Below are 18380 nucleotides of genomic sequence, written 5' to 3'. Positions count from 1 at the left end.
GTTTAAGTTTGTGATTTTTCATCCAGGTTGTGACTGTTTCAAGTGTTTGGTGAAGTTTGTCTGTCATGGTAGGTTTAGAATGATCGTATGGGATGAGGATGGTGATGTCATCCGCATAACTATAGGTGGTTATGCCCAGATTGTCCAGATGCGTTCCTAGAGAGGCAGTGTAGAGATTGAAGAGGGTAGGGGATAGTGGAGATCCTTGTGGTACGCCGCAGGGGTTTGTCCAGGATTCTGATTTTTCTTTGTTTGATTTTACACTGTAGGTTCTGAGTTTTAGGAATCCTTCAAACCAGGAGTATACTTTATCTGAGATGCCTATTGCATCTAAGATCTGTAGAAGGATGTTGTGGTCTACTAAGTCGAATGCCGCTGTTAGGTCCAGTTGTATGAGTAGCATTTTTTTCCCTGTACTAAGTTGTTGTCTGACGGTATCCATAAGGGAGCCTAGTAGTGTCTCTGTACTGAAGTTTGTTCTGAAGCCTGATTGCATGGGGTGGAGTAGGTTGTGGTCCTCTATGTAATTGGTGAGGAGTTTGGCTACTAGGCCTTCTATAATTTTGACATATAGCGGAATTGAGGCTATAGGTCTAAAGTTAGATGGGAGGTTTTGTGGTGCTTTTGGGTCTTTTTGGATTGGGGTGATGACAATTTCGCTGAGGTCAGCAGGGAATGTGCCTTCTGTGAGCGTGAATTGGATCCATTGTAGAGTTATGGTGCGGAATTTTACACTAGAGGTGGTAAGGAGATATGAGGGGCAATGGTTGAGGTCACAGGAGGCATGGCTGTATTTTTTGTAGAATTTGTTGAATTCTGACCATTGTATGTTAGGGAATTGAGTCCAAATTCTGTCTGCTGCGGTTGCCTCTTTTCCTGTAGGGTGGATTGTGATTGGGTTTTGATGGGATGGGATGGGTTAAGGATCTTGTACATTATCTGCAGTTTGTTTGTTGTTTTCTGCTTGCTTTTTGTTCTACTGTAGACCACGTTGGATTTTCCCCCTTTTTTTTTTTTTTTTTTGTGAGAAAGGAATTACCCATAACCAAATTGGAAATATCTTAAGTCAATTTCTAAATTTTTATAATGACCTATATTCTTCTGAGCCTTATGAAGACAGGGAAAAAGATGGTTTAGAATTTCTAAATTTAATTATTGGACCGAAGGTTCCTGAACATATAAAAGGGAGCTTGATGAGCCTATATCACTAAAAGAATTAGAAACAGCGTTAAAGTCTCTTTGAGTTGGATCTGCTCCAGGTGGTGATGGTTTCACAGTAGAATTTTACAAATCATTTCAAATTACCGTATTACCTCATTTGCTAAATTTGTATCAGTCCCAACTAACTAGAGGTTGTATTTCAGGTACTATGGCTGAATCATTAACAATCGTTTTGCCAAAGCCAAACAGAGATCCCACTTTGGTTTCAAACTACAGGCCTATTTCGTTAATAAATGTTGATGGAAACTATTGGCTAAGGTTTTGGCTTTACGCTTAGCTAGGGCTCTCCCTTTTATTATCGATATGCACCAAACAGGATTTGTTGCTAAGAGACATTCCTCTAATAATTCTAGATTGGCTTTTCATATGTTAAATTTAACTAAAAGCATGAATGTGATCCAGCTTTTTCTGTATCTTTAGATGCGGAAAAAGCTTTTGACCGAGTTGAATGGACTTTTATATATCAAGCATTAGATTGGTTTGGTATAGGTTCAGGATTTATACAGATGATTCAAACATTGTATAGCTCCCCTTCTGCAAGATTGTATATTAATAATAATTTATCTGAGTGTTTTAATTTGCGGAGGGGGGTTAGACAAGGCTGTCCATTATCTCCTTTGCTTTTTGACATTGTACTAGAATCCTTATTATTAGCTATTCAACGAGCAATGGGGATACAGGGTATTCCCCATTCAGATTGAGAATATAAAGTTTCAGCTTATGCAGATGATATTTTGCTTTATTTGAGAAATCCTGAAACTACCATTCCATGCTTGTTAGAGTTGATTGATACATTTGGAAAATTTTCAGGATATAAAATAAATTGGAGTAAGTCAGAAATTCTTCCTCTTAATGTGCACTGCACTAAAGGATTGTTTGATTCTTTCCCATTCATATGGAAAGAGGATGGATTAAAATATTTAAGTATTAGGATAAAAAATACTCTGGAAGACAGTGAAAGAGAATGAAAATTTTTTATTAAAAAAAGTAATGGAAATGTGTGAGCAATGGAATCCTTTACATCTTTCTTGGTGGGGGAGAGTCCAAACTATTAAAATGATGATATTGCCTGTGGTTTGTTATCAAATGAGTATGATACCAGTTTTTTTTCAAGGGTCCTTTTATAAAAAGTTAAATGGTTTTCTTACAAAAATTTTTTTTGGCTGGGTAAAATGCCTAGAATTGCTTTAGTATCTTTACAAAAGCCAATTGAGGAGGGTGGGGTAAATTTTCCAAATTTTTATAGGTATCATCAAGCCTATATTTTACGCCAGAGTATGTATTGGGTCCTCCCAGAACTCAATGAAAATGCCCCGGATTGGTTATATTTGGAGTGGCGTCTCCTGTTTCCTTTAAATTTATCTCATGTTCTCAGTATCAAAATGCTTAGAAAATATAAAGAAAACAGAATATTGATTGATACATGGAAAACATTGCGTTACGTTAGTAATTTAACACCTATTACAAGAAATAAGTCAACAAATCAATCTTTATGGATAAACTCCAAGATTCAAATTGGCGGTTTTAAAATCGTATGGAAGCATTGGATTATTGCAGATATACAAACTTTAAATGATGTTATTTCAAATGGTAAACTGCTTGATTTTTCACAGTTGCAACATAAATATGGTCTAAACCAGTGATTCCCAAACCTATCCTGGAGGACCACCAGGTCAATCGGGTTTTCAGCATAGCCCTAATGAATATGCATGAGAGAGATTTGTATATATAGCCTGAAAACCCGATTGGCCTGGTGGTCCTCCAGGACAGGGTTGGGAACCACTGGTCTAAACAAATCACAAAGCTTTAAATGGTTGCAGCTGAAGCAGGCTATTCAGGAGGGGTTCCCTGAATGGAAAAATCTTAGCAATCAGTATAGTCTGGAATTCTTATGCTTTCAAACGGATTTCTTGGGACACCAGGCCGCAGTGGTATAAATTGATATCTGGATTTATGAATAAAAAAAACAAAGACTGGTCTTAGAGACATTTGGAGCATTGACATTAAGCATCAAATTTCTGCATCTCAATGGCCATGAATTTGGTCTTGGAGAATAAGATGTACAGTGTCTGCATCTATGAGACAAACTTGGGTCTTTTTGTTACATAGAGCTTTTTGGACCCCAGTTCGTTTACAGAAGTTAGATAGCTCTAAGTCTAATAGATGCTGGCATTGTAATCTGGAAGCGGGGACATTGGATCACTTAATTTTTTACTGTCCCTGTATTATGACCTTTTGGAAATTAATTTGGTCTCAAATAAATTGTCTATTAGAAAACCATGTAGCATTGTCATATGATACTATTCTGTTTGGTATGTCTATGAGAACAAAAAGTCAAATTTCATCAAATAATAACAAACTTTTATTGATTATGACAGGAGTCGCCATGCAACATATTACCAACAATTGGAAAAATTCTACTAATCTTAGTTATTCATTCTAGTGGAATTCATTGTGTCACATTTATAAGATGGAAAGAGTAATTGCTTTGTAAAAAGGAAATTATTATAATTTTATAAAGATCTGGGGGCCATTGGCAAATTATTGTAATGAGTAGACATCATTTTCCATTGACAGTATATTTATACATAGGGGGGAGGGGGTTGGTAGGAAATTTTATCAAATAATCAAGATTACAATATATATATATATATATATATATATATATGATATGTTAGTTTGAAATAATTGAGGAAGGGTGGGTGGGAAGGGAATAAATTCTATTTATTTATGATGATAATAGAAATAATTTTAAGTGCTGTGTAAAAGCTTTTAATGTTGTAATCTTGTGCACTTGTTATAAGTTTTAAAATGAATAAAGAATTTTTTTTAAAAAGCTCTTTTTAACAGCACCGCTGATCTGATTGTGATAAGTTAGCTTGTAGTCGAAAATGACACCTAGAATTTTAATGGATGTAACTATTTGTAATGAAGACCAGTTGTTTGCTCCCTTGGCTGAACTTCTCTAGTTGGGGGTGGACAGCTGGCCTGGTGCGCTAAGGGGGTCTGTTTCAGCTTTAAAAAAATCTTTGCTGCTAATAGTTTACTTTCAGTTTTGCAGCTAACTGGGAGTCCTGATAGTTTGTGGTTATTTGGCTGTAATGGATGTAGCAAAGAGCCCTATTTCCTGCTACATGGCTGACAAAATTTGCAGGTCCCTGCCATGAGGATTCTGGACCTAGAGCATGTTCGGTGACTGACACTAGCTCTTAGGTAGAGAATGACATGGTGACATAATTCATCACCATGGGAAACAATCCCATGTCATTCATTCAAGAGCAAACTAGATGCATATCTCCTTAAGAGAGGCATATAAAGATATGGTGGACTATAAATTACGCCAGGTGTACACCTGGCGGGGCCTCCGCGTGTGCGGATCGCCGGACTTGATGGACCGAAGGTCTGATCCGGAGATGGCAGTTCTTATGTTCTTATGTTCTTATTCTTTAGTGTCTATCTCAACCTAAATCCTTCTACACTAGCAAGGCTTGAGGGTCAGTGGTTGTGCCCATTCATACTCTGATTCTTCCCTTTCTCTTTAAAGAATGACATGGAGATGGTTTCCCAAGGGGATGGGAACAGTGATGAATTTTGTCACCATGTCATTCTCTGTGTTTGGGGTGTAGGAAATAGCTGCCATTTTGTTTCCCATAGCCCCTTTCAATCAATCTCTACATCTGAAGCCCCTGTTGGACCTGGCTGACAGCAGCCAGCCTACAGGGCTTCAGGATATCTGCAATGTTTCCAGACACAGTGGAATTCTCCCAATTTGCCATTGAGGTCTATGATCCATTTGCATCCTAGTCTAGAATAGCATAGAGAGATCCTCCATCTCCCAGTGGTAGATGCAGTGGTTTCTGCAGTTGCGAGGAGATGCATGGTATTGTGGCAGCCTTAGTACTGCAGGATAGAGGCCTGCTCAAACAGAATTTTAATGATGCTGCTTTAGCAATTCAGATAGCTACATTTTGGATAGAACCTCAGATGATTTAGCCTTCAGGGATCAGGAAGGAATGAAGTTTGCAATGGCTTCCTCCTTTCTTTGTGGTGCTTTCTATGAGCACCTTAGGGCCTTGAGGGTGGCTGTCCCTATCTCCAGAGTTAAGTTTCCCTTTAGGGGCTCTCAGGTTTGGTGAGGAACCAGACAAGCTTGTCAAGAGAGACAAAGGTCCCCTGGCAGACCACCCATAGCCTGCTGGCAGGGTTCTTTGGTAATTCAGCATACTGGGCCTGTTTGTGGAGGTTGGGCTTCTGGTCCATCTTCCCTCCTTGATTGTGTGAGCAAGGCATGGTTGAGAAGTAGCAGTGCAGCAGGATCCTTCATCAGTACTAGGTTTGGTACCTGAAAAAGAACCCTGGCTTAGTGGTTGCTGGGAATTTCACCAGGGCTAGGCAGAGTGTATAACCCATCAGTGCTGCTCTGGAATGACAGAAGGAAAGCAAAGTAGACCTTTACTTGTAAATGCTAATGAAATGTTTATTTTTGATACTTGTAGCGGTGTAGGGCAAGGTATAGTCTAATTGTTTCTCCTGCCCTTCTCATTACTAGGACCAGACCCTGGCAGAGCTTCAGAATAACATGATGCTTGTAAAACTCGATCTGAGGAAGAAGGCTGTCTGTATTGCCGAACAGTATCATACTGTGCAGAAATTACAGTGGACCCCATCCTTCAAACAAAAACGCCCCTGTACCAATGCAGAGAATCTACAGCCTGGAAAGAAACCATTTCTTAACTTTCTACCCAGGACCCCAGGCCAGCAAAACATGTCAAACAGCAGCCCATATACACGCATTCTACGCTCTCGACAAACGCCTGGGCTCAAGTCTATGGTATTTGGTACCAAATATTAAAGAGCTAAGTTCTATCCCTCCCACCCTTCTTAGCTAAGCTACAACGGAAAGGTTTCAATAAACTAGATCTTGTAAAATATACCTAAAGCCCCTTTACAAAACACAAATCTTGCCACCCAACCCTCTCAAGAGAGGCTCCCGTCATCTGTTACATATGGGACAGTCTTTCCCTCACCCTCACTCTGTCCCTAAACCTTTCTTACAGTTCTTTTCCCTGAATTTACATACAAGTGATCCCATTCACACTGGTTTTCAGCCAATCCCATCTTGGGATAGAAAAAGCTTGTTTACTCTCTGTTAATGCCAACCATGCATTGTGTATATTGTAAATAAATAAATATACAGTTACTTTACATTTCTTTGCCTAAGGCTTGCTTAATACATGAATAACACTCCTATTTGATGGATCATACCCTGGTGTAGTTTATGCTTGACCTGACAGCTGACTTATGGACTACCAAGGATTCCAGCGGCAGAGAGGGGACTGGGTACATAGCCTGGGAGGGAAGGAAGCTGGGTGCAGAGCCTGATAGGGGAGGGAGGGGACACTGGGTGTAGATCCTGGCAGGGCACTTGAATATTAAGCTACCTAACTTATATTCGAATCAGCCATTTTTCCTCCTTTTTGGGGGGAAAAATGGGGGTCTTGACTTATATTTGGATTGACATATTCGAGAATATACAGTATATTTTATGCAAACTTTGCCCCTCCATTTGCTCTGAAAAAAATTCTTAGCCTTACGACATGTTCTTTGGAGGTTTTGCTGGGGGAAAGGGGGCAAAAATTTTAATTGCAATAGGAATACCTACAGGAATACTGACAGGAGTTGCCATTCAACAAATAACGCATAATTTGAAAAATTGGAATAGACTGAATTATAGTTTTTGGTGGAGATCAGTGTGTCATATTTAAAATGGAAAGAACATTTGCTGTTCAAAAAGGATAGTTTATTTATTTTATTTTTTTAAAGGATAGTTTAATAAATTTAAGGATGTATGGGGCCATTAATAAATTATTATAATGAATAGATATCATTTTCCTCTGATTAACATAAATGAAAAAATGGGGAGGGGGTGGGATTTTGGATTTCAATATTTGTTATGAAGGTATGGAAGAATTTATTATATCAATTGAATCATACACATCACTTGAAATTCTTTTCTATTATCATCTTAAATACATAAATTAAGCCCCTCCCCCACCCTCCCTTTCCACAAATATTGTAAATCAAGCATATCATACATGTGTTATATTCAAAAATATTGATTAAACCAATAATATAACTATATATCCCCTCTTTCCAATTATTATAATTATACTTTTAGTGTAAAAAGGTGTCTAATCATTACAATATGTTATCAATGGCCCCCAAATCTTTTTAAAATTATTTTAATTCCCTTTTTGTATGGCAATTGTTCTTTCCATTTTGTATATATGGCACAATGAATTCCACCAGAAGGTGTAATTAAGTCTGGTGTAATTTTTCCAATTTCTGGTGATATGTTGAATGGCAACTCCTGTCATTATTAATAAAAATTTATTATTCCTTGATGAAATTTGACTTTTTATTCTCATAGACATCCCAAATAGAATTGTATCATATGATAGAGCTACATGGTTTTCTAATAAACAATTAATTTGAGACAAATTGATTTCCAAAAGGCCATGATACAGGGACAAAAATATATTAAATGATCTAGTCCCTGCTTCCAGATTACAGTGCCAGCATCTATTAGACTTAGAGCATCCAACTTTTGTAATCTAACTGGTTATTATCTGTGTAATGGTGTCTAATCATATCAAATTAAATAAATTTAAATATCATTGTTGGATTATACATTTGCAAATAGATGGAGATTAAGATATTTTAATTGAATGTCAATGGCCTTAACCATCAAATAAAAAGGAAGAAAATGTTAGCTTTCCTAAAACAGCAAAACGCTGATTTGTATTTTATTCAGGAGATGCACCTGTCAATGATAGAATCAAGAAAACTGGAAAGGGGTTGGGTTCGCCAAAATTTTTTCGCCCCTGCAGTTGGCAAGAAAGCTGGGGTGGCCATATTAATAAATAAAAAATGTACAGCTAATTTTCAGATGTTTGATTCGGATCCTTTGAGTAGGTGGGTACATGTAAAAATGAGCATGGGAAATACTACCCTGGAATTGTTCAATGTATATTATATGTATTATTTAATATTATTATGATGGTAGGGGAGGGGATAAATTTTATTTATTGAAAATGTCTGTGGAATTTCAGGTGATTTATTAGTCAATTTGTCATTACTTTCTGTGCACTTGATGTTAAACATAAAATGAATAAAGAATTTTTAAAAAAGGAATACCTACAGGGGTAATCAGTAGAAATGCCCAATATGAAAACCTATAATCAAGTTTGCTTGCCAGAGACATTTGTAGGATTAAGAACATAATTGCCATACTGGGACAGACTGAAGGTCCATCAAACCCAGTATTCTGTTTTCAACAGTGGCCAATCCAGGTCACTTGGAATTTGAACAAGCATATTTTAAACTAGTGTCTCAAACTATATGTCCTGAAGAAATTCAGGGTGTGCCACGAGAGATTCCAGAATTTTACTTTATTTTTAAAAATTATTTTCATAAGTATATACTAGAATAGATTCCATGTACGTCACATACACAAGAGTCTGTCAATGTTATGAGCATCTTCGTGCATAACGATACAATCACCCAGACAAGCATCATTCTTTGACATGCTTGGTCCTTGAAAACTAACCGCAAGTAATTTTAGTTTTATTTTTTATGCAATAGTTATCCTAACTTGAGCAACAAAGCAATCAAGACTTTACCGTTTGGATCTTCTTATCTTTGCAAACTTGGATTTTCAGCTCTGACAGTAATTAAATTTTTTTTTAAAAAAGAGAGTGACTGCAGATGGTGGATGATGAAATGCATGTTTGCTTGTCGACTATATCGAGCTGCGTTTTGAGTTCATTTGCACTCAGAAACAAGCACATCCATCGCGTTGATTAGCAATTCTATCTACTTTAGTTTCACCGTTTTGGCAATTACCCATACATAGCTTAAAAAACATTAAATAAATAACTCAAATTTAATTTTTTGTTGGTTTTGCAATTTTATAATTTCAATTATAATCTACTGTGAAAAACATTTGCTCAATTTAATGTGCCAGAGCTAAAAAAAAAGTTTGAGACAGTTTTAAACCTTTGCATTTTAATTATTTACTTCATGTATGGACACAAAGGCCCTGATTCTGCAAAGTGCATCCCGATTTTAGGCAGCTGTAGGCACGTTTAAAAAAAAAAATGCTCCCCAGGCAGGCCGCCTATATTGAAGGCGCCTCCGGGAACCTAGGGAGACCCGCAAGACGCCTAAGCTCGCCTAAGGGCCTTAGGCGAACCTAGGCGGCCCTACGCGTCTCCCTCGTAGTAGCCTGTAAAACACCTAAATGACAAAAAACAATCCTGTCTTTGGATAAAAATCTTCAATCTTAACACCAAGAGCATGTAGTTGGGTTTTGAATGGTTTCCAGGGGAGAAGGTTCTGGCTTGGTCGAGTCCACTTAGAGGTGATTGTGAGAAGTGGGCTAAGGCTCTTTGGGAGGGGGAGTGAAATGGCTTATCAATGCAAGGGTTAGCAAGTGTTCTACGAGCACAGGCCCTCTGATCTAGTAATGTTAGACAGATTGTCTTGTTATGTCATCTAATGGAAAATCAAAGGAAACAAGGAAGGGGAAGACATTGAAACTGTCCACAAAATATCTTAAATATAAAGCCTTAACATAGCAAGCTGGTACTGCTGACTGTATATGAGTTTTCTAAGTACCTGTCCAAGACCAAGTGGTACAGATCTAATGTTCTATAACTTAAATGTAACAGTCCTCCAGACTAAAAAGATGACAAGTTAAGGGCCAGAACTCATCTTTGATCCTTGGTTATGTAGAGTTTAGATTTTTACAGTAGATACTTGCAAAAGAATGTTTAGACTATAAAATAATGGAAAGAACAGGTTAAAGGTTCTCTTTTAATATGGCACCTGTGCACAACTCCAAACATCTATTAGAGTATGTCATTGTCCATCTGTCTGTCTTTGAGGGCCCATGAATTCAGAACACCGGTCCGGTAGAAATAGCCACTACTCATACTGTGATGGAAGAGGACCATCCTTCAGACTTCTACCTGATTAACAAAACTACTGATCACTGAATACCACAATCTTCATTAAGAAAAGACTTCTGGCACTTTCCTCGTCATCTCAATAAGAAGGGGAAGCCACTAGTGTCACAGGTCCAACAGCAGCAGCCGTTAATCTCTTTGTCCATTCTGCTGTACAGGGAACTCATGGTGTAACTGAAGAAAGGTTGAGGGGGGATACCCTGCGTGTAGGAGTGTTGTTTGCGGACAGTGGCAAGAAGAATGGTACCGTAGCAGTTATATCACTGGAAGTGCTCTCCCCTTGATTACGTAACTGTAAAATCTGTCGCAGAAGTGCTTTACCCTCTTCTCGTGTCTGAAATAACAGATGAAACAAAGTACGATTTGTGAATTCAGCTCCTGTTTGCATTTTCAAGCAAGGACCCAATTACTTTTCAGGGAACAATTTGAACAAAGGCCACAAGTACTTTTTTAGCCATGGAGATTGAACCAATCATCAGAGCAGAGAGACATGTCTGCTTTCACTTTGCACACATTACACTTTCAAAGTGTGTAAAGTGGCTGTTCTTTTCTGTAGTTAAAAGTATGTGTTGTGGAACAAATATGCAGGTTTAATCACAGTAAAGTAAAGAACATTTTCAGACTGGCAATCTACACCCACAAATTGCTTTGAAAAAATTGTCCACTGTAGTACTTAAAAGCATATATAGTGATGAAGATAATTATTCCTAGCAAAACTGGTACAATATGTGAGGGCAGGGTGATTGGTCTGAGCCCTCACTTCTGCCTAAAGCAAACTTTGTGAATCTTTCTAAAAAGACATGCTGGGTCCTACGGCAGACAAACACTAGTTCCGTCTGAAGGAGTTTCCAACACCAGAGAGAGTAATAAAGAGCACAGGAGCAGATGGAGATTAAAAAAAATCATCTTTCTGCACAAACTGCTGTTAATTAATGGAAGCTCAACCCAGATGTGACAACAGAGAGGAGAACATGAAAAACGAACAAACTCATACATGGGATGAAGGCTTGAGGTTCATTTCATGTATGTTGTGCTGGGACAATGGTTGTGAGGTTCTTCTGCGGAGCCCCTTGGCCCCATCATGATTCTCCACCCTTTCCAGAATAATGTGGGCAAATGGGCTACTTGAAAACCCCCACACACTGCCTAACGACTGGGCTGACCCTGTTCCTCCAATCCTTGTACTTACATCATTGAAGTTGCAACATTTCTTTGCACAGGCCGATGCCTCATCCCAGAGTTTGCATTTGAAGTAATACTGAGCCAGATAACGGAAGGCAGTGCTCACCTCATGGTGGTCCACTATCTCCTAGAAATAAACGCAGAGCAATACAGGTCATTTTTTTTTTTTTTTTTAAATACTGAAAATAAAATTTATCATCAATGCTATTGGGCAAGGGTAGAACATTTCCAAATGCCAGTCTTCCTAAAATCTGGGGCCCAGCAGTGACTTCAGCACAAGCTGCAAACCACAGAAGAGAGCTCCTGCCATGTACAGCAGGGGTGGGTAACCTACGGTCCGCCATTCAGTTTTTTTCTCCCCAAGACCAAGGGAAGTATACACAGAAAATGTCATTGGCCAGAGTCTTTGCACTTCTAATTACTGCATTTCACAAATAATTCCAGGACAGTCACTAATAGTTTTTAAATTATTTTAGTTAAAGAACATTTTTCCAACACCCATATAAAAAGGTAACTCTCCTCTAAACTTACTGACTGCACTGCCCTTGGCAACAATTGCAACCAAACACTTCCTATAATCTACTAATGGTCTTTCACATCTTTGCAGAATTGCTCTAAGTCAGATATATTTATAGATTTTCCTACATGAACTGCTCTTTACAGGGGCTGCCGCAGCATCTCAATTGGGTTGAAAGTTAGGATTTTGATTAGGCCAATCCAAAACTCATTTTGTTTTGTCTTCTGAATGTCTTGCAACAAAACCCAATTGTGCTTCAGCTCACAGATGACCAGACATTCTTCTTACGAGTGTCTTATTTTTATGTTCTTTGAGAGGATGAGTCCCAATTTGGAGAAACAGAACCAGTTTCTTCCTTCATGTTGGACTCTGTGAAAGAATAGAGTCCTCCGGAAAAGCCTACTGCACTGCCACCAATTATACTGGGGCAATAAAGCTGTACCTCCCCCCAAAGTCCCACTTCCTGCAGGCTTCAGCCTATCCTCCAGCAATCAAAGAACTTTACTGTCCCAGGCTCTGGACCAACTTATGCAACTCCTCAGAAAACAAAGTTCCTTTAAAATGGGAAACTTGTATGTTAGGAATGGTTGGGAGTGAGGTGAGGGGGAGGAAACAGAAAAGGGATAAATTGATCTTATGATTTCATTATTATGTTATATTGATCTATTCAAATTGTATGTATTTCGCTTGATTGAAATTTGAAAATTGCATAAAATAAATAAAATTTTTTTAAAAAAAGAACTCAATCATATATTACATTTGGCTCATCTTTCTTCTAACCACTGAAGGAGAATAATGGCTAATGTAAACAGACATTTTCCCAAAGACATATAAAAAGTTTCATTAATTGACACTTTTTTTTTTACATTTCCCCCATATCTACTCACCCTACACGAATAGATGTCCTGCACATATTTAATATAACACTGAGCAGCTTGTTCAGATTCATTCAATTGTTCATGGAGTCTGGGAAAAGAGAAATGTAGCTAGTAAAAGAAAATGGAAACCAGTGGCCAAGACAGACTCCAGCCCCGGCTCCTTTTGCTCAATGTCGCAGACTGCAGAAAATATGAATTTTTTTCTTTCACTTACTTTGCCAGTTTCACGAGTGCCATCTTCTCCACATCTCCCACAGAGTAGGCTCTCCAGTAGCACTGCCAATATGACAAAACACCATGAGGGAAAGGATTCATCACAGTTACAAAAGTGAACTCAGACCTTCCTTATGACGGTATTTGCCGTGAATCTGGTACTTAAGATAAAGTTTTCCAATTTAAGCTTTAACCTACTGCACCTACAGTAGGTTGTCCCAAAAATTCAGTCTCTGCTCTCATTCACTACTATGTAATCTGGAGAACCAATTAATACCAAAAGGGGAGAATATTTTGTATTGTGGATACTTAAATGACGGCAGATAAAGACTCAAATGGTCCATCCAATCTGCCCAAACATACATTCTCTATAATTTAATGATTTAATTTAAATTGTTCTTTTTCTTAGATATTTCTGGGCCACAAACTCAGATCTCTGCCCGGTACTGTGCAAAAGTTCCATCTACTAGAGTCTCTGGTAAAGCTCACTCCAGCCCATCCTCAATAGGATGGCCATATACGGGACACAGTCCGCCCAGTACTGACCTTAGTTCTTCAATATACAGTAAAGTGAAAAAATGAGGACACCCCTTGAAATATTCAATTCTTTCTTAAGAAATGTTCACATAGCGATGTCAAATCTTTTTTTATTTAATCTCTGAAAAAGAAAGTGATGTAATTGCAAGTAAACAACAAACATTTTTATTGATTTACTCATGAAACAAAAGATATCCACAAAAATGTGTAGTCTAACTGAGGAATAAATTAGGACATTCCCACATATCCTCCCACTTAAAGTGGCTCAAATCACACACAGGTCTATCACATCAGGTGTACATGATTAGAACATCATTACTCAGCATTTTTAAGGTTTACCCTACTTAAACCTCAGACATTTAGTTTGGGGTGCTCATGACTGCTGCAATGAGAGTGAACACCATGGTGAGATCAAAAGAGCTGTCTGAGGCTTCAGAAAGCAGATTGTAGCAGCTTATAAGTCTGGTAAGGGATTTAAAAAGATCTCAAAAGAATTTGACATTAGCCATTCCACGGTCCGGAAAATAGTGTACAAGTGGAGGACTTTCCAACCAACTGCCAACATGCCCAGGTCTGGCCATCCAAGCAAGTTGACCCCCAGAGCAGTCCACAAGATATTAAAGGAAGTCTTTAAAAACCCTAAAATGTCATCACGGGACCTACAACAGGTTCTTGCTACTGTTGATATTAAAGTGTTTGCCTCTACAATCAGAAAGAGACTGCATAAACTTAATTTGTATGTGAGGTGTGCAAAAAGGAAACATTTGCTCTCTAAGAGAAACATCAAGGCCAGAATGAAGTTTGCATGAGAGAATGTAGACAAACACCAGGACTTCTGGAATAGTGTTCTATGGACAGATTAGTTTAAAATTGAATTATTTGGACACCAGAAAAGAGGACATGTTTGGCATACACCAAATACAGCATTCCAGGAAAAGAACTGTGAAGCATTGAGGTGGAAGTATCATGGTTTGGGGGATGCTTTGCTGCAGCAGGATCTGGCCAGCTCACCATCATAGAATCCACCATGAACTCTACCGTGTATCAAAGGGTGCTTGAGGAACATGCCAGACCATCTGTAAGAAAATTAAAGCTGATGCAGAACTAGACCCTGCAACACAACAATGACTCAAAACATACCAGTAAATCCACCAATGACTGGCTGAAAATTAAGAAATGGAGTGGCCAAGTCAAAACCCTGATCTTAATCCCACTGAGATGCTGTGTGGTGATTTGAAATGGGCTGTACATGCAAGAAACCCTTCAAACATCTCACAGCTGAAAGAATTATGCATTGAGGAGTGGGCCAAACTTTCTTCACCAATGTCAGAGACTGGTAGATGGCTACAAGAAGTGTCTCACTGCAGTTATTTCAGCCAAAGGGGGTAACACTAGCTATTAGGGTATAGGGTGTCCTAATTTATTCCTCAGTTAGAATATACATTTTTGTGGCTCTTTTGTTTCATGAGTAAAACAAAAATATTTGTTGTTTACCTACAATTACATCATTTTCTTTTCCAGAGATAAATAAAAAAAAGATTTGACATCGATATGTGAACATTTCTTAAGAAAGAACTGAATATTTCATGGGTTGTCCTAATTTTTTCACATGACTTACCATTATTTTCTTCTTAAGAGATCCTCTGTGTTCAGCCCATGATTTTTTGAACTATCACCGTTTTCCTCTCCACCACCTCCCTCGGGAGCGCATTCCAGGTATTAATTACCCTCCCTGTAAAGAAGAATTCCCTAACATTGCTCTTGAGTCTACCACCCTTCAACCTCAGATTATGCCCTCTGGTTTTACCATTTCCCTTTCTCTGGAAAAGATTTTGTTCTACGATAATAACTTTCAAGTATTTGAATATCTGAATCATATCCCTTTTGTCCCTCGTTTCCTCTAGGGTATATATGTTCAGGGCTTCCTGTCTGATACGTCTTTTGGGCAAACATCCTACCATTTTCGTCGCCTTTCTCTGGACCACTTCAAATCTTCTTTTGTCGTTTGCCAGATATGGTCTCCAAAATTGAACACAATACTCCAAGTGAGGCCTCACCAATGTCCTGTACAGGAGCATCAACACTTCTTTCTTCTACTGGTTACGCCTCTATACAGCCTAGCATCCTTCTGGCAACAGCCACCGCTTTGTCACATTGTTTCTTTCCCTTTAGATCTTCAGATACTATCATCCCAAAGTCCCTCTCCCCATCCGTGCATATCAGCCTCTCACCTCCCAGCACATATGGCTCCTTCCCATTTCTTGGGCACTAACCCCCAAGGTAGACCCTAGCATCCGGTAATTGTGATTCGAGTTATTCTTCCCAACATGCATCACTTTGCATCTGTCCACATTAAATTTCAGCTGTTACTTCGCCCAAGTCTTCCAATTTCCTAAGGTCTGCCTGCAATTTTTCACAATCTACATACATTTTAACAACTTTGAACAGTTAAGTGTCATCTGCATATTTAATCACCTCATTCGTCATTACAATTTACAGATCATTTATTAAGAAGTTAAATAGCACCGGTCCCAGTACAGATCCCTGCAGCACTCCACTGTTTACTCTCCTCCATTGAGAAAAATGACCATTTAACCCTACCCTCTGTTTTCTATCCGATAACCAATTCCTAATCCACAACTGAACTTTGCCACCTATCTCATGACACTTTAATTTTCTCAGGAGCCTCTCGTGAGGAACTTTATCAAAAGCTTTCTGAAAATCTAGATACACTGTATCAACCGGCTCACCTTTATCCACATGTTTATTCACACCTTCAAAGAAGTCAAGGAAATTTGTGAGACAAGATCTCCCTCGGCTGAACCCATGCTGACTCTGTCTCATTAAATCATGTTTGTCTATGTGTTCCACAATTTTATTTTTTTATACTCGTTTCTACCATTTTGCCCGGCACTGAAGTGAGGCTTACCAGTTTGTAATTTCCCAGATCTCCCCTGGAGCCCTTTAAAAAAAAAAATAATAAAATTTGGCGTAATATTGGCCATCCTCTAATCTTCAGGTACTACAGATGATTTTAGCGACAGGTTATAGATCACTAACAGCAGATCAGCAATTTCATGTTTGAGTTCTTTTAGTATGTATACCATTCGATCCTGGTGATTTATCACTTTTTACCTTGTCGATTTGGCTCAGTACATCTTCCAGACTCACCGAGATTTCTTTCAGTTCCTCCGAATCATCACCCTTGAAAACCATTTCCGGTTCAGGTAGATCTATTGCATCTTCTTCCGTAAAGACTGAAGCAAAGAATTAATTCAGTCTTTACGCTATGGCCTTATCCTCCGAGCGCCCCTTTCGCTCCTTGATCATCCAACGGTTCCACAGATTCCCTCAAAGATTTTCTGCTTCAATATAGTCTACAGGTTCTATGTTTCCAGACGGATTTGTTGGGTCACCAAGCCGCAAAATGGTACAAATTGATATATGGATTTTTAAATAAAAAAAAGAAAACAGGTCTTAGGGATATTTGGAGTATTGAGATAGGTCAGACAATTTCTGAATCTCAATGGCCACGATTTTGGTCCTGGAGATTAAGATCTACAAGGTCAGCATCTATGAATCAAACATGGTTATTTTTATTACATAGAGTATTCTGGACCCCAACGCGCCTGCAAAAAATAGATAGTACTAGATCTAATAGATGCTGGCATTGTAAATTGGAAATAGGGACGTTAGATCATTTAATCTTTTTTTGTCCCTATGTAAACGCATTTTGGAATTTAATTTGGCCCCAAATTAATAAGTTACTAGAGAATCACGTAGGACTCTCGTATGACACCATATTATTTGGTACTGCAATGAGAACTAAGAGTCCGATTTCAGCAAATAATAATAAGCTATTACTAATACTAACAGGAGTCGCCATGCAACAAATTACTCAAAATTGGAAAGATTACACCAAATTAAATTATACGTTCTGGTGGAATTCTGTTTGTCATATTTATAAAATGGAAAAAATAATAGCGTTACAACAGGGAAATCATCTTAATTTTAACAAAATTTGGCAACCATTGACAAAATATTCTAATGATTAGTTCTTAGCACAATGATAAATAATTATATATGAATGGGGTGGGATTTGACTAATTAATGGAAATATACTATATAAAAAGGGGAGGGGAATTATATTTTATATGCTAATGTATAATCTTTATCATAATATATTTTAAATACGATGTATTATTAATGATAATATTTTAAATATGTAAAAAAAACTTTATTGTATATTATATTACTCAAATATTGTAAGAATGGAAAACTTATAAATAAAAATTTAAAAAAAAAAAAAAGATTTTCTGCTTCTCATCCTTCTATTCCCCATGCATCTCTACCTCACTCCTCTCTATGCCCACTTTTCCTCTTCGCACTATCTCTTTCCCTCTCACTCAGGCCCAACAATTGTCCCTTTGTATTCCCTCCCTCCTTCCTATATCCTAAGTTAGTGCCCCCCTTCCTCCCTCCCTTTCAACCCCAAAGCCTGCCTGCCCCCAAACATACCTGCCACCGATTCCTCCTTCCCCCCTAGTCCCCCACCACCCACTCCATTTAATTACCTCCCGCTGCTGCCGCAACTCCGGGAAGGGCCAGGCACATGCAGCGATTGCATGCTGCTGGCCCACAAGCCTTCCCCCCTCCCCCTCAATTCTGACATCGGAGAGAAGGTCCGGGCCAACCAAGCAGGGGGGAAGAGGCTTGTGGACCGGATGTGTGCAATCACTACACGCGCCTGGCCCTTCCCAGAGTTGCGGAAGCAGCGGGGGCTAATTAAATGGAGCAAGCAGG

At 38.5% G+C, this 18380-nt stretch overlaps 2 protein-coding genes across 5 annotated transcripts in view; one reads left to right on the top strand and one right to left on the bottom strand.

The window, feature by feature from the left end:
* Positions 1-6574, top strand: part of KIF20A (kinesin family member 20A) — a 158304-nt gene extending 151730 nt beyond the window's left edge. For all 3 annotated transcript variants that reach the window (XM_033927007.1, XM_033927008.1, XM_033927005.1), the window contains one exon: positions 5771-6574. In XM_033927007.1, the coding sequence (XP_033782898.1) occupies positions 5771-6073 (303 nt within the window). In that variant the 3' untranslated portion in view covers positions 6074-6574. The remainder of the gene's footprint in view (positions 1-5770) is intronic.
* Positions 6575-9151: 2577 nt separating this feature from the next.
* CDC23 (cell division cycle 23) overlaps positions 9152-18380 on the bottom strand; it is a 47865-nt gene continuing 38636 nt past the window's right edge. Inside the window, exons 12-15 of one of the 2 annotated variants that reach the window (XM_033927742.1) lie at positions 13042-13103; positions 12837-12915; positions 11440-11559; positions 9152-10584 (exon numbers count right to left, since the gene is read on the bottom strand). In XM_033927742.1, the coding sequence (XP_033783633.1) occupies positions 10414-10584; positions 11440-11559; positions 12837-12915; positions 13042-13103 (432 nt within the window). In that variant the 3' untranslated portion in view covers positions 9152-10413. The remainder of the gene's footprint in view (positions 10585-11439; positions 11560-12836; positions 12916-13041; positions 13104-18380) is intronic. The other variant, XM_033927741.1, reaches the window with a different exon arrangement.

Source organism: Geotrypetes seraphini, chromosome 18, assembly GCF_902459505.1.
Source record: "Geotrypetes seraphini chromosome 18, aGeoSer1.1, whole genome shotgun sequence".
NCBI classification, from domain to species: Eukaryota; Metazoa; Chordata; class Amphibia; order Gymnophiona; family Dermophiidae; genus Geotrypetes; species Geotrypetes seraphini.
The sequence above is the reverse complement of the archived record's forward strand: the minus strand, read 5'-3'. Positions and strand labels throughout refer to the sequence as shown.